General features: G+C 46.5%; 1 protein-coding gene across 15 annotated transcripts in view; it reads left to right on the forward strand.

The window, feature by feature from the left end:
• The window catches only part of Usp7 (Ubiquitin-specific protease 7), a 64007-nt gene that overhangs the window by 29172 nt on the left and 15333 nt on the right, over nt 1–19502 (forward strand). For 11 of the 15 annotated variants that reach the window (XM_065446302.2, XM_065446292.2, XM_065446298.2 and 8 more), the window contains 13 exons: nt 616–670; nt 1610–1864; nt 2430–2850; nt 6965–7034; nt 7368–7509; nt 8190–8345; nt 9965–10157; nt 12355–12422; nt 12697–12851; nt 16224–16323; nt 16841–16908; nt 17041–17079; nt 18841–18949. In XM_065446302.2, the coding sequence (XP_065302374.2) occupies nt 616–670; nt 1610–1864; nt 2430–2850; nt 6965–7034; nt 7368–7509; nt 8190–8345; nt 9965–10157; nt 12355–12422; nt 12697–12851; nt 16224–16323; nt 16841–16908; nt 17041–17079; nt 18841–18949 (1831 nt within the window). The remainder of the gene's footprint in view (nt 1–615; nt 671–1609; nt 1865–2429; nt 2851–6964; nt 7035–7367; nt 7510–8189; nt 8346–9964; nt 10158–12354; nt 12423–12696; nt 12852–16223; nt 16324–16840; nt 16909–17040; nt 17080–18840; nt 18950–19502) is intronic. The other 4 variants (XM_065446295.2, XM_065446299.2, XM_065446301.2 and 1 more) reach the window with 1 other exon arrangement.

Consider the following 19502-nt stretch of genomic DNA (forward strand, 5'->3'; position numbering starts at 1 on the left):
CGATCCGCCGCGGGGTTTTGAAATCGCGGACGCTTGAAAACGTGCGATTTTCGCGCTTTGCTTGCGCGCGATCCTCGTCGTTTGAGTTATATTATAGCCAATATTACAGTTATAAAACGTTTTCAGGGGCTGAATTTTCCGTAATAGATGCAGGAAAGTGTAAGGAATCCAAAAATAATTAAATTGAAAAATCGTTTTTTTCGCGATTTTTTTCGTCTCCAAGACCCGGTTCCCCCCTTAATCCCTGCATTGCCAAGACACAGTTCCGCATCGGTGAAAATTTCGACTTTTTTTCGCCCTTATTTCTGGTCATGGCGAGTACATTTGTACAGAAAGAGGAAATGGTAATTAATGAGTAATCTCTGTTGAACTGTCCACTGCTGGAAATTCCCTCCAGCACATCAAAAGTGCCACTGTGGACTTTGTATTAAGCTTCCTGTGGTTAAACAAGCACATTTGGGCATCAAACTTGGCATAGAATGAGATGCATAGGGCATTACAGGGTTAATCATGTAATTTGCAATGCCCAACTAGCTGCCCAACTTGTGCAAAAAAGTGTCACAGTATGTTTTATTTACTGGCATCTGATTCTCTTTATTTCTTTCTGTTTGGCAGGTGGGAAACCTTGGACTCGTTTATGCAGCATGATGTTCAAGAACTCTGCCGAGTGGTGAGTTTCGTATAGGTGGCTCCACACTTCCCGTTGCGGGCAAGTAGGAGGAGGAGGAGTCGATTTTAATGAAGAGAAAGGAGGAGAGGTCGGCCTGGAGAGCGTGTCTCTAGCCTGCTACTCCTCACTGGGGAATGGGGAAGTGGGAAATACAGGGAAAGGTAGGTGGCGTATGATTATGGTATGGTACAATGAGATACTATATACACGTTGTCCAATATGCGGATGCGCACTGGAGATGCAATACACTAAGATTGATCTTGTCCATAGAAAAAGTAATCTTGCCACAAAAAGTTTTTGCGCAAATACATTTCGCACTGACTACACGTCTCACAGCTTCTAGAGGCGATCGTCTAAACCAGTCTCACTTAAAAAGTTCAAAAGTGCTTTTATGGCACGTTGGGCACAGTCAACACTCCTCAACGCGCCCGCAACACTCCTCCACGCGCGGGCAAGTAACGTTGGCTGCGGCCAATGAGGCGGGTTCACATCTTCTGTATTTCTGAAAGGACAAGCTTAAAGCTACCGTAGCACTGCATTCTTGAGGGTGCATTGAATATTTTTGAATATTGAACACCTTGTATTGGCCTCGCGTGATTGGTCAGGGTGGCGTTTTCCTCGGCAAAGACTCTGTTCTGACCAACCACGGGAGGCCAAGCAAATGGTTCAAAATAAGATCACGTCCTTGGTCGCAGGTGAAAAAAAAACATTGGGGGGTGTGCGTGTGGTAGTGAAAAGCATACCTCGAAGACTTGCATCTTTTACATCCCGTAATAATCCCGTAATAGTCCCGTAATAAATAGTTTTTTTATAGTCCCGTAATTAATAGTTAAACTGCATGCTGTTTGATTTGCATTTTGAAAATTTGCAAACGTTCATCCCCCCGTCCCCCTCCCTCTGTTGACAGTAGGCCACACATTTTTTTTGTTGTCTCACCAGCTGCTGGACAACATGGAGAGCAAGATGAAAGGCACCTGCGTGGAAGGCACGATCCCACGGCTCTTCGAGGGCAAGATGATCTCGTTCATCAAGTGCAAGCACGTGGACTATGCGTCTCGGCGCATGGAGCCCTTCTACGACATCCAGCTCAATGTCAAGGGCAAGAAGAATATCCACGAGAGCTTCCAGGACTACTGCGCCACCGAGTCGCTCGACGGGGACAACAAGTACGACGCCGGGGAGTACGGGCTCCAGGTGCGTGCACGCGCATTATTGCATTTCTTCAACTTTGGGGGTGCCCAACTGCCTTTCCTGGGTTTTCTTGGACTCTCGACATTGTCCGTAGGTCGGAAGTGAAAAAACGGAACACCGCTAGCGCCAGCACTAAAAGGCAGTACTGTAGTCATTACTATCCGCACAGTACTGCATTTCTGTGTAACGGTACACCATATTGACTGTTCAATGCGTGAATTGTGGACACGTTAGCTCTCGGAGAGACACTGGTCATGGAACATACCGTTTCAGTGCAGCGCTGCCTACAGCGAGTGAGCCGAGGCAAGTGCGTGGCTTGCGCTGCATGTTCGTCATAAATGCCATCTGTATTTCGCGCGTGTAGTCGTTTACTATTCGCCTTCGTCGGCTTGCATGATGGGTGAGGAAATGTATTTTTGTCCCACCCTGTGAATTTGGGAGACCGGTCCAGACTTCGCGTAAATGTGGTACTACTCGTGTGTTGGTGCATTTATTTCTCCCTCTTTTTTTCATTGTCTTCGCGGTCTGACTTGCGACACTGTTTCGTCGTCTCGCTTTGCTTGCTCAGGAGGCCGAGAAGGGCATCATCTTCGCCTGCTTGCCTCCCGTGGTGCACCTACACCTGCTGCGCTTCCAGTACGACCACGTGACGGACAACAACATCAAGATCAACGACCGGTTCGAGTTCCCCGAGCGGCTGAACCTGAGCGAGTTCCTCACCGACGGGGGCGCCAACTCGAGCGGGCCGGCCACGTACACGCTACACGCGGTGCTAGTCCACAGCGGGGACAACCACGGGGGCCACTACGTGGTGTTCATCAACCCTCGCGGCGACGGCCGCTGGTGCAAGTTCGACGACGACGTGGTGTCGCGCTGCACCAAGCAGGAGGCCATCGACCACAACTTCGGCGGCACCGACGAGGACGTGGCCGTCAGCCGGCACTGTACCAACGCCTACATGTTGGTGTACATCCGGGACAGTGCCATCAGTGAGTGCCGCTTGCGACAGGGCGGTCGTTGGTGCTTTGGTTTGCGGTCAGTGGGTAGGGGGAGTGATTCGTGATGTGCATCCCCGTGGTTTCCCACTTGTCCCTCCCCTCCCTCCTCTTCACGCGTGGAGTTCTCAGTTCAACCTCACCGTGTGATTGACTAGCCTCCTGGTTAGCCGAGATGGTATTTGCCACAAAAGGGCGTAGTCTCCTTGGGCACAGTTCTCGCAGAGCAGGACCAATGTTTCGTCGTCGGTGCTTTCTTTTTGAACAGTCCACAAGGTTTCTTTCGTAGCTTCGTGTTACTTGGACGCAATGCAAACGCGCTCGTGTGTCTTGAGTCGGGTGTCTGTTAAGGGGGGAGGAGGGGATCAGAACTAACTTTTTTGTTTCTTGACAGAAAGGGCTGAAATTTGGCACACACGCTGCACATTGCAATAAAGAGATAAATCTAAAATTTCATTAGGATATCTTAATTAGTTTTTGTTTTATAAGAATTTATAAGTTCCTTGCTTGTGGAAAGCCTGGCACAGTAACGAAACATGATAGGGAGCTGGGAATACTTTGCATGTTTGCCCAGATGTCTAATCTACATCAAGACAGTGTTAGATTTTTTTTTTAGTGCGCTAATAATTTTTTGCTCAACATAACATGCACATGACTGTGCTTCACTGCATGAAGCCATGTAGTAATTGTGAAATAATTAAATAATGGAAAGATAAAGAAACATTTCAAGACTGTCTTTAAGTAAAGCACAGCTTGTGGATCACAGCAAAACAAACTGGGCCAAAATCGGTCCAGCCATTGTTGTGCTACGCTTTCCACAAGCGAGGTGATTGACTAAAAAAATGCAATTGAGAAAACTGGCTGCAAAGTTTTAAAAGCACTGCAAATTTATTAAAAGGCACCAGGGCTGTAATATTTTGAATCATTGCTGTCAGGCATCTTCTTACACCTTTGCCTCATTGTTTGGTGGGCTTTGGATGCCTTCTTCAGGCGTTATTTATCCTTTTCTTGCGCCGTCTGGAGTAGTGCATGACCACCATTTTCATTGCCAGACCGAGCCTGGTATCGCAGTGTACACCCACAGAACGCTGTTGCCATCTTGGGCACAGAGTTTTAGCGATCAGAGTTCATCGCGGAAACAGGCATAATAATGAACTCACAGTCACAAGGGGCCGAAATTTTGTTCTTGGCATTGCTGCTTCCGCTCAGTCGCGGACACTGCGCGAAGGGAGTCGCGAACGCTGCATGCCTGCGCTTCTGCAGTCACCGCTGACACAAAACGCGGCTCGAGGCGCGTCTTAATCGTGCGACGATTCGTCTGGTGAGCCTTGAGTCACCATACAGTATGTAGCTCGTCGACGGTTGGGGCTCACTCGCAGGCTGCGTGTCCCTGTCGCACGATGCGTCAAAAACGCACACCGGCTCTGCCGGCGATGGAGACCTTCGACCCGCGTCGCCTCCAACAACGCGGGCTCGCTTGCCGACTCGCGCGGCCGTACGCACAGGTGCGAGAGCCTCCGTTGGCACGTCTTCCGGTGGCTTGGTTATCAATGCCGATCTCACAGTGCGATTGTCCGCTTCGCTGCTCGAATCGCACGGTGCAAGATAACGCGGCACGTTATCCGCGTGTTCAGTCGGGTTCTCCGCTTCCCCCGCTGGCCGCCGTCTTGCTCTCACCGTAGGAGGCTTGCGCTTCCGTTTTCCGAAGGCATGCTTAATTTAAAAGTTATTTTCGAACGAGCGACGATCCATCGCTGACCTGGGAGCTTTCATAAATCCGAATTCTGCGAGTGTCAAACGAAGAAAGATGCCGGCGGGGTTTTCAAAGCAGACAACTGCGGTCCGCCATGGTTGCCAGCTTCCCCGCTGCTGCAGCAGCAACCAATGGCGAGACGCCTCTCAGTACGGCAACCAATCGGAGGCCCGCTTTCATCGCAGGGCCCGTGTGACCGCCTCTAGCAGACCCGCGCTTCTTTTGTGTTTGTGTGTTTGTTACAAGATGGCGACGACCGAAGAATTCAGAAACGGAATGGCGAAACTTCGAGCTTTCGAACGATACCAAGATGGCGGCGTTCGGTGGCGGGAAAGACGAGTTAGGGCTCCGCGAACTGCGATGATTTTACGCGATTTTAAGCCGTTTTCTCGCCCTACGCACTGATAAATTAATTTTTTTCGGCCACTTTTAGCGCGTTTTCAGTCAAACCATTTTGATACAATGTAGATTAGGCATTGCAGATACCGAAACGCGTCGTTGCCAAAAATCGATCTTTTTGGAGATTTTCGCGATCTGATCCCCGCGTCCCCCCTTAAATGTATGCCGGATAATCGGAATTAGTACAGTCTCGCCACTGTGGCATGTCTCATTATCAGGTTGTGGTTCTGGCGCATAAAGCACCAGAATTGAATTATTTGTTTTGCTACGCAGGTGGGCAAATGTTCTTCCTTTTCACATTCCTCCACGTTGAGGAATACCTCAAAACATAGCGTTTGCATGTAAACAACACGACCACAAATATAGTGCGGGGGAGACTTTGTCTCTCCAAAAAAGAAAAAAAATATACCGTATTTACTCGCATAATGATCGCACTTTTTTGTCAGAAAATATTGACGCAAATTCAGGGGTGCGATCATTACGCTGGTTAAATTTCCCACGAAAAAAAAATTTTTTTTTTCGTCCCGAGTTTGCTGCGGGATGCGGGTGCGGGACACCAAAACAAAAATGGCGGCTGGCGGAGCAAGCCGAACGCGATCTTTTTTTTTCTTCTCGTGAGTGCATACGTGTATTGAAACAGTTTCTTCCATGTCAGTGATGAATAATATCGTTAACATCGGCAAGTTTGCGGCAATAACGTAGCCATGTCCACTTTGAGGGGACAGAAACAGATGGGTGCGCTTAGTTGCCAGTGACAGAAACCCATGGCCGGCGTGCTGCGGAAACTGCGGCATCTGTTTTCACTACTATCCTAACACGGCACGTTTCCGCTATGGGTGGGCGAATATCTTAGCTGTGTTACAAGCGTCAGCGTATGAATAGGGTACCCTTTTAACGTATCAGTGTAAACGTGGCTACTATCATTGCCGCGCGCGATTTGTTGCGTGCTCACGAGTGCAGATGAAAAGAATCGAAAGGCGCCTTTTTTTGTTTTTGTTGACTACAACCATTATAAAGTCTGCCCATAATAAAGGCAAGTTTGGTTGTACCCCTTTTTGCCATGGAAGTGCGGAAAGTGGTGAACGTAATGAAATGAGGCATCTACTTAAGCATGTTTGGTGCGTGCAGACGAGTCGTTCGCGTAGCATTCGACAGATGGTAAGCGCGATCATTATTAGCTAGACTTGGCACATGACATATCGCTGCGGCAAGTTCAGGGTGCAATCATTACACGGGAAATAAAAAAAATCAAATTTTGACGACAAAATTCAGGGGTGCGATCATTACGCGAGTGCGATCATTATGCTAGTAAATATGGTAGTCAAACTTGTCAAAAACCACAAGGTGTTCCGAGGCTGGAAATAAAAAACTAAGAAACGTGTTTTATTCATGCAAAAGCAGTAGTTCTGCAATGGCCTGGTGGTAGAGCGTCCGCCTCATATGCAGGGATGTACTGGGTTCAGATGTCCGTGCCACCGACAACCCACCTTAATATTTTTTTTTTTTTAGACAGGTAGACAGCTTGGTGCTTGGCTAATATTCTGGGTTCATATCTTGAAAATTTGTAGCCGTTCTCTCTTTGCACCCCTAGCCCAACCATAGTCAGCATCGTTGTAGAGCATCAGCCACGACTGTGGCAAGCAAACTGGAGGTGGCGCCAGGTACCCGTTTTTAAAATAGGCACTGGTGCACTCCTGGTCTGGTGCTCGACCTTTACATGACCTCAGTGCTGGAAAGGAATGTTTTTCTCCAATCCGAGGACGACCCCCACTTAGTGGCTGCTTTGGGATGCCAAATGGGAAATTGCTTTTTGTGGACCTTGTCATTGTTTTGCTTGGACTGCCTGCGTTGCCGCTTTACCGTTTCTTGTTGTTCTTTTTTTTTCTCTAATTGCATCCGTTACCTAATTACGGACCCAATAACGGCATCTGTTGGTCGTCTGCTTGCTGTTTGCAGATGAGGTGCTACAACCAGTCACTGAAAACGACATCCCCGAACAGTTGGTCGAAAGGCTTCAGGAGGAGAAGTGAGTTGGCTGGCTTTGGCTTGACTTGGCTGTGGGGTGCAGAAGAAAAAAAGAATGTGGGTGCCGAAAAACCACCAAAACGTGCAGTTGATGTAGCTGGCACCACCATTACTTCAGCGAATGTGCCGTGCAGAGAAGTGCACTTGTAAATTCGGAAATAGTTGCCAAGAGTAACACATGTGCTAAAGGAATTAAAGCAGTCAAGGGTTTCCAGCCATTTTGGTTGAAGCAACTATACGGGGAAATTTTTCAAGCACGGGGGAACAGGGTTGTCTGATAGGTCGGCAAAAGTTGTACGACCGTTTTCGAGACGATTGGCCGCTCTCCTTGCAGGCGCCAGGAGGCCCTGAGGAGGAAGGAACGAAATGAGGCCCACCTCTACATGGGCGTCCAGGTACTGACCGAGGACAACTTCTCCGGTCACCAGGGCAACGACCTCTACGACCCCGACAAGGCTCACTACAGGAACTTCAAGGTGGGCCTCTTGCCACTCCCCGCTTCGCCACCGCAGCGCACGCTCGTCTCATGCCTCTCGTATTGAGTCCATAGCGCCGCAGTGAACGTCTGGCTTAGTTTCTAAACATCTTGACATTTCTGCATACATAAAATCCTTGCCACGAACTTTAACTAAGGTAATATGGAGTTCTGGATATAGCAGACCCAGGCGTCCTTGCCTACCCAAGGCACCACCCCCTACCTCGCGTTGTTTTGTACTCCTTTTTGCATTTTCTCTCGTGCGCCCAGCGGGGGTTGACGAGGTAGGTGAGACATGTGCTACTCCTGTGTGCGCGTTTAGCGTATTTGCGTGTTCCTAGAAAACATGAACCAACAAGTACTCTAGGTATTTTCCTGCATTAGCACAGTGTTAAACACGTAGTGTTGTCTATATTGTGTATCATAATGCACGTGCATGTCTGCAACCTTGGTAGCGCATGGCTGTCCTTGTCTACACGTGAACACTGCGCCGTCCCGTGGCATTCAGTTGGCCCTGTCGTGTAGTCCTGACGTCAACGTTTTACGACATCTTGATCTCTGCTCCTGTCGCAGAAGATTCACTCTTGCATGTTTTGGTACATTTGCCTTCGGGGCACGCTGGAGTTTGGTTGAACGGGGTTTTGCAAAGCTGGTTTCTTTGGTCTCCTCGTGTGTGTCCAGGTAAAAAAGCTGGCGACACTGCGAGAGTTGCTGGAGTTGGTAGCGGAACAGATGGGCTACCCGTTGCAAGGCATTCGGCCGTGGGCCATCACGTACCGCTCCAACCAGACCTCTCGCCCCGCTGCCATCGACCTTGATGCAGACCTCAACAAGACGGTGAGTGGCGCTTCGTTGGACGCCGTTGCGCGTTAGTTGTGAGCAGTATGAGCGAGAACACTGAATTTGGTTCTAAGCGATGATTACTGACTGAATTGGGTGGATTTGAATTGGATTTGTTATGAGCGAGCAGTAGTTTTCCTCTTGACTGTGCCATTCTCGAGCATAACTCATCTGGCCCTTGCTGGACCCTCCGGGCCATGCCCGAGATAATTCATGAACGGCAAACATCCTTAGACCGGTTGCACCATCTACTCGCAAGTTGGCTAAACTGAAATTTTGTGGGAGGTTTAGTTTTTATGACAAATGGTGTGGCAAAGCTGTCTGTATTGCCCGAGTCTCGCGTTTTCTGACATGGCGGATTGGCACGAAAGCCCTCGCATATTTTTTTAATGATTCATAAATTCAAGAACTTTCATACAGAAATAGAGGGACTTCTTATGAACTGTGATTGAGATGGCTTTTGGTGCTGATTATGATGAGTCTTCAAGGGACGATGACAGCAGTGGAGATGCCGTAGTCCCTGGTAAACTTAATTAGGGCTTGCGTGAATACATTCGAACCCAACTATATCGGACCCGTTTAGATCAAGTTATCCTCTATATTGAACAATTTCTAAACACAATGTAGTTACAATGAAAGTATATAGCAAAAATTATGCTTACGTCGAAGAAAAATAGCAGTGGCTCCCGATATATGTAACATCGATTAGTGCTAAAGTGCCCTTCAAGAATAAGGGGAGATCAGGGCTGAAGCAGACGAACGACCCGCTGCCCGTGATCCGCGGGTCCACGGGCCCCTTGGGTGACCAGCTGGCAACTAATGCGAGTGCATGTAAAATATAATTTAGTCTGTGTGCCCGCTTTATAGATCAGGCTACGCAGATTCACACATTCATGCACACAGCCCTAACTGAGTGCATGAAAGCGTAAATCTGATTGCGTTAACACCCTTGTACAATCTCTGTGCTTTCCCGTAGCTGATAGATTCAAATTTTGTACGTGCTTTCGTGTTTTTCGTATGCGCTGGTTTTGTCGCCATCATCAGTGTCATGTATTTGTGTCACTTGGTTCTGTTGGCCTGGATCAATCTAGTACTGACAGCCTTTGTGCCGTTGAACATCTCTGTGTGTTGTTGTGCCGATCTCTGTTGGGCCTCTTTGTATATACCAAATATTCGAAAAACCAAACAGACATTCGCTTTGCAAATAAAATACAAGCATTCGCTATTCAATTCGTATTCATATACTATATTTGCACACCTCTACTAAATATAAGCATTAATTTTTGTTTGATTCACCAGACCTAAAAAATGTTGTAAAATGTTCAATGTATCACCAATATGAAATTTACTGTTTCTGTTTACCCTGCTAATGTGTAAGACAGAAATTCAGTTTGTACTTTGTATATTTGTACCAGTTTGTAAATTAATGTTTGTACTTCAGAGCCACACCCTCACACCAAAAGGGTTAAACATGTGTTGTCAGTGAACACTTTCATGTGAGATGTGTGTTCCCTTTCATATTGCTCAAAAGGTGTACAACCTGTCTTTAAAAAATAAAATGTGCAGATCCAACGCAGTGATGGGGTTGACACGCGCGTTGCCTTCATTTTGCGCAGGTTATTGATCTGTCGGAAAATACGAACCCATGGGTGATCTTCATGGAAACGATAGCCCCCGATCAGAACATGGACCGGCTGCCGGACTTTGACAAGGAGACAGATGTTCTGCTCTTTTTCAAAATGTACGATCCGCGGCTGAAACAGATTGCGTACTGCGGCCACGTCTACATGCCCATCGTCGCCAGAGCCAGTGAGTAGCTTGGACTGCTCTCGTGCTGCTTGCCGATGCACACCTGTCTTATCTGCGTCTGTTCATGCCTGTCTTGTCTCCGTGTTCCTGTGTATCACTGTCTCTGCACATGTGTACAGTAAAATTTTGTTAGGCCCTTGTTAATTGTGCAAATTTGATAATTGCTACCCGGCCATCTGGTCCCTGTAAGCATGTGCAATTGAACAAGGAAGGCGCCAGGACACCGACCTGTAGAAATTAAAAGCGGTTTAAGGTTTCGGCTCTGCCACGAGAGCGTTGTAACCAGTGTAGTGTGGTTTTTATGTATGGCGCATGATAACATTTACCTGTCTGCAGGAAAAGCAGCAGTTCTTGTGTAGTCTAGCAAATACTCTTTGTTTTCCTATCGCAAAGCATGCTTGATAGTAAAGGGTATGGTATCAAATTGAGGAAATTATCTTTGCCGCAGTACTGTTCTCAGAGATGTTTATTAAAAAGAACTTAAAAAAATGTTCCAAAAATATTTAGTAAAAGAAAGCTATACAAAGATGTCATTGTTGCTTTGCACAGAAAGACCTTAAATTTTTCGGAATATGCATTTTCAACTTGAAGGACCTGTGCAATACTCCAGCAAATATCGCCTTTCTACGTACAAATTTCTTCAGATGTAAAAGAAAATGTTAACTCTACTACTCTTGGCACGATGCCAAAGGTTTCAGTTCTGGTATGAAAAATGGTCGTTTTTGCTAGGTTTGCTTCATGCATGCATCTACCTGTATTTCAAACATAAAATGTTGCATGGCAGTTCCTTCACATTTTCGCTATCTGAAATTGGGCTTTTTTACAGGGTCGAAAGTTTTGTGGCAGTTTTGCCTGTGACGCGGAAGTGTTTGGTTGCGCACTGGTTGATGACGGAGAGGGTCAAATGCAGAGTGACCCTCTGGTGGTCAGAATGATTCGGAGTGCCCCACTACTGCGTGCCTCGTAATCATGTTGTGGTCCTGGCACGTTAAATCCCAGAATTAAATTTTTAATAAACGCAGGGTACCGCAAACAGGCAGCAAAGACTCTTCTCTAAAATGAAGTGATGCAGTCTGCATTTGCCGTAGTTGCTAGCAGGAACCACAAGGAACGTTGGGAACCCTTTGCTCCTTCTATAAGCGAAGCTTTTCTTTGCGAGCCTCGCCGGGTTTCGTGACGGTAGGTCTTCGATTGGTTGGCTTATTTGGCCAGTCCACGGTGGAGTCCACGGTGGAGGCCAGTCCACGGTGAACCCTAGGCTTCGCTAGGGTTCTTTGCAACGCCACCAGATGTTGTTTGCGACGGTGGCAACGGCGGCCATATGGGGGAGCGAAAAAAAAGACCCAGAAAGCTTGTCTTTGCACGTCTGTGGCTGCTCCGTAATGAAGTGAATGCTTCTTGTGGATAGAACGGATTCAAATTGCACATGTATGTATGTGCATGCTGCCTCTGGAGCTATGTGTTCAGGCCGTCCTTTGTACTCTAGTATAGTCGGGAACTCCGCTTAACAAAAGGCTCACTGTCATTTGTGTTTGTGTGTGTGCACGTGCGTGGTCACACATGTCTAGACTATTTATGCACTCGCACAAAGCTTCGCTTTATATAGATTTTAACTCATTCGATCTGCATTTTTGTTGTTGTTGTTAAGCCTGCGGTATAGCACTGCAAGGGATACTGTGTGACCATGACAACGATCCATAGCTGCCAGCTCTCGCACATTTTTCGTAAAGCTTGCGAATTTGAACTTGTTCCACAGTTCTACGAATGTATTGTCGAGTTATATGAGAAAAAATTTTGAATGCAGCGATGTTCAGCTCACCTGGTCTCCGACCATAGCCTTTTAAAAGTGTTCCGATGGTGAAAGCACAAGAGAGCGGCACTTGCTTCCAGCAAGTCTATTCCGACAAGTGCCTCTAGAAGGCACAATTGCAGCAGTAAAGCCGCTTAAAAAGAATGCAATCTGTAAACGTTGTGTTGCTTCGCAGTCTCTGCTGTTCCTAGTTCACTGCTGCTTGTCGGCTGTATCTATCCCACAAAAGGTGCGCAATCAAGACACCCATTAAAAACAAGGTGTTGCCGATAGCGCCGATAGTGTCCCTTGTTTCTAAAGTTCCCTGTAGATCTCTGTAATTTGCCAAGTTGTCAGACGTTACTGGCAAGCCGTGCATGAGACTTGGCAAAATGTGTTGCTTTGCAGAGGAGCTGTTGCCATTGCTAAACAAGCGAGCAGGCTTCCCAGCTGACACGGAATTGGTGCTTTATGAGGTGGGTTTCTGCCAATATGCTGTCCATCAAAATCATTTTTGCATATGCTTTTTGTTGTTGTTGTTGCTGTTGATGTTGCTGTTGTTACTTGATCCTCTTCACATTTTTCTGGTGTCGCTCGAGGAGGCTCAATTCTGCTGATGCATTATGTCGCGACTCTTTTAGTGTCATTGTGGGGGGGTGTATGTATCTTGTGATGCCTAGAGTAATATCATGCCAAGAAATAATAGCGTGATGTTTCTTGGTGCTATGCCTTCACCTCTCAACGTTTCAGGAAGTGAAGCCGAACATAGTGGACCGAATCGAAGACCTGGAGCTTCCACTGGAAAAGGTTCTGGAGGAACTGATGGATGGTGACATCATTGTCTTCCAGAAGCTTGACCACCACATGGACGAGTACGAGCTACCCACAGTCAAAGACTACTTCAGGTCGGTGAACGGGTTTCATAGCAGTCTTGTGACAACTTCAAGTCCCCCTCCCCAAATTGATCGCTTCAGTTCATCCTGATGGTTAGAAAAATAAGATAGAATGGCTTCCACTGAACGTTGGACTTCCTTAAACATGCTCACAGTTGGTAGGTTTTTCATGATGGTTGCGAGTTTTATTGTCTATTGAGACATTACGCCGAGGTGTCCAGACTTCCAAAATGGCACTTGTGCCTCTTGAAGTGCGCTGTCCGATCATTTCCTCAATGTGATACGCTGAGGAATTGAAGGTGGACTCTCGGCAAAGCAATACCAAGCGAATATTTGCCTCGTGCGCAAGTCTCTCGCTGGTATGCGAACCGAATCACGTTCAAGCAATCGTGTTGTCCTGTGTTGGATGTAGCTCTTGGAAGTTGCACAGGATGCCTTTCGTCGGGATAGCCCTGTGGGCCAAAAGTGTGCAAGCTCATCTAAAATGTGCCGCTTCAACATGGAAGAAAGGTTTTCTTCCATCCATCTTAAATTTCACATGCTGCAAGCACAGTTGCCTACTGATTTTGTGGACATTTTTGACCTAAATCTGCTACTGTGCTTGCCAGTCTAGTCTATGCATGTGATCTCGCACTCCATCGCCATTGAGGGCTATTGGTACATATTTATGGGAGCTATGTGCAACAGCTTGTCACCAGCAACTCCTCCAGCCATCAGCAAATAGCCTTTGGGCGCGTGGAGGAGTGTTGACTGTGCCAAACGTGAGACTGGTTTAAACGATCGCCTCTAGAAGCTGTGAGACGTGCAGTCAGTGCGAAATGTGTTTGCGCAATAACTTTTTGTATGGACAAGATTACTCATATGTGTATTGCGTCTCCAGTGCGCATCCGCATATTGGACAACGTGTATATAGTATCTCGTTGTACCATATCATAATCACCCGCCACCTACCTTTCCCTGTATTTCCCACTTTCCCCAGTGAGGAGTAGCAGGCTAGAGACATGCTCTCCAGGCCGAGCTCTCCTCCTTTCTCTTCATTAAAATCTACTCCTTTTGTTGCAGCCATATTGTCTGGGCTGCTAAGCCTAAGCTGTACATCTTGTATGGCAATATGGGCAGGAGGGAATGTTTGCAACGAAGTCTGAATAAGTGTGCAGGTCTGAAAAGTGAGGCGCGCAATAAATTAGTCTACAATTTATTTTTTTGGTGTTCTTGCTTACGGCACGCATATTCCGAGCTATGTGCGGACAAATGGCTATGATCAGTACCGTGTCGGATTCTGCATTTCTGGTTTTGTTACAACAGAACACCGCCCCATTAAAACTAAACTAGACCAGTTTTCCTGTTTAATTCATTGTTATCAGTGGTGTATCAGTTTAGCTATCACGTCTTGAGTGCTTTTTGCCATGGTCCTGCATCTGTATACAGTAAAACCTCATTAATTCGACTCTCGTTAATTCGGAAAAGCAGATAATTCGAACTCTTCCTTTGATCCTAGCAGGCGTATGCATTATTTATTGCAATGAAAATTCAGACGTATTTGGTGGCACATTGGCTAATACCCCTGTCACACGGGCACCCGCAAAGTCCGTTGAGCATGAAACTCCCTAACGGAGATTGACGGCAATGGAGTTGCGGCCGTGCTACACAGCACAGCGCGAGCTTTCGACGGGCGCCACACAGGGTACAAACTGCGCTGCTGAGCTTACTTCCGTGTGCAACTGTTCACACATACGGTCGCCGTTAAAGTAATCTACGTGCATTTTTTTAACGCAGTATGTAATAATATAAAATCACAGCGAGAATCTTTGCGGTACGTTACCGCAAGACTTTTGTTTTCCAAGCATGGCGAAGTTGCGAGCGATGCTGGCCACACTGCGCTCTTGCTTTCGTGCGTGGGCAGAGTGGGTCACGTTGTTGGGCTGGTGCACTTCGATTTGTGATTCCGCTGTGTAATCGCGCGTCTGTGTGTTCGCGGTGCGCCGCGATCGCTCATGGTGCGTGTCACTGGAGAATTTTACCCGTACGGCTTAAATGATACGTGCGGCTCCCGTGCATATAAAAACAAACAAAATGGCGGAACGACGTTTCCCGATGCAGCGTGGCAAGTATTGGTGTAGAGAGTACAGATGCTGATGCCCTTAAAAACAAATAAAACTTCCATTATGTGGCATATATCGTAAGGCAAAAAAGAAATAATGCTATAATTTGTAAATGAACCAGTTACGACGATTTTACTAGCGTGGTTTTCTGCAGAACTGTAGCTGCCTGGGAACGAGAGTACTCCATCCAGCCGTAATGGTCATTGCCGAACTCCCTTCGCCCAAAATCTCCATTTAACTTCCTTATCGCAAGGGAGACCGTGTGACACGGAGCGCAACTACATTGGCGTAAAGACGAAGGAGTTCGATGTTTGACGAAGGAGTTTGATGGAGTTCGCGGGTGCCCGTGTGACAGGGGTATAATTCAGACAGCTGTCAGAGCTCAGCGAGCGCCAGAGCACCGCTAGTATGCGACGCAAAAGAGCAAAAATGGCAGCATCCACTGCAACGAAGTGGCAGAGTTCGCATCGCCGTACGTAGTCGTCAGTGGAAATCGTACACAAATGACAGCAGTGCCAGAATGCGTTGTTCCCATTTGTGCCTTTAAAGCCTTTATCGTTTCTTTTAGGTTGGGCTTTCGATAAATAACAGAAAAGCATATTTACCGCAGTGCACAGCACTGTCCTGGTCACGTTGATTCGCGACTGCATAATCGGCATCCATGATCCCGTCGATAGCGACCGCGTCTTTGTTCGCGGTTGTCGCAAATGTTAGTTTCGTTTTGACTTCGTGCGTGCGTTACCCGCGCGCTTTCAGAACCGCAAGGTTGTCGTCCATTTTCGCGTCGACAGTGGCCGCGGTTTCGTCCACAGCAGTTGTGGCAAACAGTATTCTCATTTTGACAAGCATTCAAGGATGGAGAGCACCGGCAACGGTGTGATGTACGGCAACCAGGTCACTGGCGAAAGAATAATTGGGATGTGCCCGAGGTAGTGAAAAAGATAAAGACGTGCGCCACAGCCACGCTGTGAAGGAAGTCGCTAGGCTTTCGCCGCTGCGAGCGCTAATCAGCCACAAGACGACGAGAATGGCAGCTTCTGCACTGCAGTTGTGCAAAATAGAAGCAGGATTGGCTCATTCATACAGTGAATAAAAGCGTGTTGACGTAATAAGCATTTGTTTTCTGATACCCTTAATAATTCTACATTTGCTTAATTCTAACATTTTTTTCCGTTCCCGGGAAATCTGAATTAATGAGGTTTTACTGTAGTGTTAATTCAATGTCACGGTGCCAGGTTTGCATTCCAATTGTTTTTTTAATCTCCCGTCTTATTGTTTACAGGGACCTCTTCTATAGGGTTGAAGTGACGTTCTGTGATAAAATGATCCCTAATGACCCGGGATTGACAATGGAGCTCTCACTCAAGATGAACTACGACCAGGTGGGTCACCCTGGCCCACCTTATTAGTCAAAACAACTTTTTGATTGTTTCAGAGTGTTCGAGTATGCCCAGTTGTACACGAAATTGCAACAGAACTGTTCCATCTCTGCGGCCATAGTAGGCATGAACCGTGAGAATTTGCATACTGAAGCCGATTACATCTCTCGGGGAGCCAGCCTTTACCTTGTAAATTGTGATCATTCACTCTCTCCCAAGAGTCCTGGGCATGCACAAAAGAAAAAACATCTACATACTGCTCCATTTGTGCTTTCAGTAACGAAGGCTTCACTCATGACGTGCAGTGTAATGGAAAAAAATTTGATCGCATTAATTAAGGGGATGTGTTCATTGCTTTATGCTGGTGAAAACAACTGTTCATTTTTTGAAAAGTACATTCTATTTGGTCTTAAAAATGTGTCCTCTACGGTGCCTTGTCTATTTTTTCTCACCCTGCGAGGAAGTCGCCCAATCTCATGACAGATGTTTTCTCTCTCCTTCTCTCTCCCCGATGAAACAGATTGCGCGGGCCGTGGCTCAGCGGTTAGGCACAGACCCTTATTTATTACAATTTTTCAAAGTTCAGAGGTGAGTACTCGTTTGAACTTTTGCTGACTGTCTGCTTTTCTTTGTACGTTTTTATTATCCATTTTAATATTATTTTTTGCTTTGCCTTGCTTAAGCGTGCATGCTCTCTTTGTTCGCTCTTTTCGCGCAAAGGCACAACGAAGTCCTCAATGAAAATTGCGATCGTAGAGGGTAAGTTTGGCCACAAAAGCCGCTGCAGCAGCGTGGCGGCGATGGCGTTACGTCACCGAGCGCCAGAACAAACTTGAATCTGAGTCGAATCGAATCGAAGAATCCAATCACGACCGTAGGGACTGCAGTCTGACAAAGCCGAATGCAGAATCGCTCGTATACCTAACACTGCGATGTTGAAGGGACGTAGAAGAGGCAATTTGAGTTCAGCTGTTTGGTAGAATCCTGTTGACGAGTTTATTTCAAGAGACTGCGGAAACAACGTAACAACTGGGAAATTCAGCAGTGAGAAGGGTGCCCAAATCACCACAGGTTCGGTGATTTTAACACTTACCCTTTTCCGCAATATTCACCTCTTTTCACTCTTAATGATTCACCACGTAACATGGCCGTGTTGCAGCAAAGCTAACTTTAGGGAGCCGGCAAAACTGACTTCTGCCATCTCTTACTTCTGAATTTGCCTCTGCACCACTAAGTTTATGTGATGGAAGCATTCCAATGCAACATAACATGCGGGAACATTGCGGAATGGTGACATAACAAATTGGAACATAATACATGGGATTCATTGCGCCACACAAATGCAACGTAGCAGCCAGGAAAACTCAACAGCGGCGGATGTATCAACAGGGTGCTGCTGTATTAGTAAATCTCGCTCCTGCAATTGTGAAAACAAGCACTCTCAACAGTGAGAAGAGTCCTGGCAACCAAGAAGCTAACGAACAGATGTGATATGTTCGATTGTGTCTTGCATGAAATTGCGTAGTTCTAGAGTTTCGCACATCTAAAGCTCACTAGCATACCATAGAACAGAAAGAGGAGAGAAAAAAAATGCTAAAGGAGAACAAAAGAATGCCAGCTGAGTGGGAGGTTTTGTGTTTGCAAGAGTTCGTTGGTTGCACTGTTGGCTAAAACTCCTCATTAGAACGTTTACGAGGATTTCGAGTCTTGCTTGCACATCGGTGCTGTACCGTGAGCAGTACATAATCGCTTTTTGTCACGCACCAGGTGTCTCACTATGTGCAGTTTAGAGAACTGCGATATTGCTGAGCTAGAGTTGCAAATTTGATACTTTCTTTTTTTTTGCAATTTTCAAGAATTTCTAAATTGATGGCCTTAATCCAAAAGATGTCGCCTACTAGTTTGGTGAACTTTGTTACTAATCCTGGAGTGGGGGGGGGAGGGGTATTGTAACTTTCGTTTTGTTCTTTGATATGCAACTGACTTCATCAACATCGTTTCAGTGGTTCCTGAGCAATATGATTACCCCATTTATGTAGATAGAAGTTTCTCATGTGTAAAGCTTACTCCTAAAAGATAATAAATGAAAGTACGATGATCGCAGAACATCGTCCCAGTAGTATGCCCTTTGGCAGTTGTGGTACGCCTTCACATTTCGAGTGCGAAAGTGTGCAGAGATGATGCACTGCATCGTAAAATGAACTTGTTTGGCACCACTCTTTCATACTTCAGCGCCACAGTAGCGTCTATAATAAAAAATGAACCTGATGTGTTGCAGCATACTTTTGCAGGGCATTGCACATTTTGTTCCTGCATGAAGGGCACCTGAGCACACAATGCTGGGCTTCTAGCGTTAGTGTTGAGCTGAAAGTCGCTCCAGTTGAATTTGAATATTGACAACTTAGCTCAACAACATGGCATTCAAATTAGGGCAAGCTTTTCTTCAATAGTAGTCCTTTAATTCACACGTCGTGTCCCTTCGTCCTCTTCCTTTTTCCTTTTCTTTTTTTTCCTGAGCAGTTACCGCGAAGGTCCCGGTAACCCGCTGAGGTGTACATACGAAGGAACGCTCAAGGACCTGTTAGTGTTCTTCAAGCCAAGGCAACCCAAGAAAATCTATTACCAACAGGTGGGATGTTCTGTTTTGTGTTACCATGGTGATGCTTGTGATGTTTCCTTGCCGCCATATTTCGTTATCAGCCTCGCCTTTTATGCGAGGCTGATTTCCTGTTTCAATGTGGCAGATCAGTGGCACATTTCTGGCGATCCACGTTTTAGACTGAAGCATGAACTGTAGTAAGAACTAAAGCTTGGCAGGTGAGGCATTACTGTATTTTTGCACATGTAACCTGCATGGAGAATTTCAAAAAAAGTTAACAGTAAAAGCGGAGTGCGGTTATGCGCTGCTCCAAAGCCACACCGTAAGGCAAAATTGGCACATAATCCGCAGTGATTATGCCAGGTGCTTCAGATTATTCGGTATTTTGGGCAATTGCCAGCTGAGTCTGAACAATCTGTTGGCTGCTCTATATTGCCTTATATTAATGTGTGCTTGTTGTGCACAGCATTATCTGGTGGGATTTTCTTGGTTTTGAGTGCTTTATGGTTCAGTTATTTTAGACTATTAATGCTGGTCTTGTTTTGTGTATTCATTCACATGCTTGCATTCTTATTGTTCCCCC

This window comes from Dermacentor albipictus, chromosome 8, assembly GCF_038994185.2.
Source record: "Dermacentor albipictus isolate Rhodes 1998 colony chromosome 8, USDA_Dalb.pri_finalv2, whole genome shotgun sequence".
NCBI classification, from domain to species: domain Eukaryota; kingdom Metazoa; phylum Arthropoda; class Arachnida; order Ixodida; family Ixodidae; genus Dermacentor; species Dermacentor albipictus.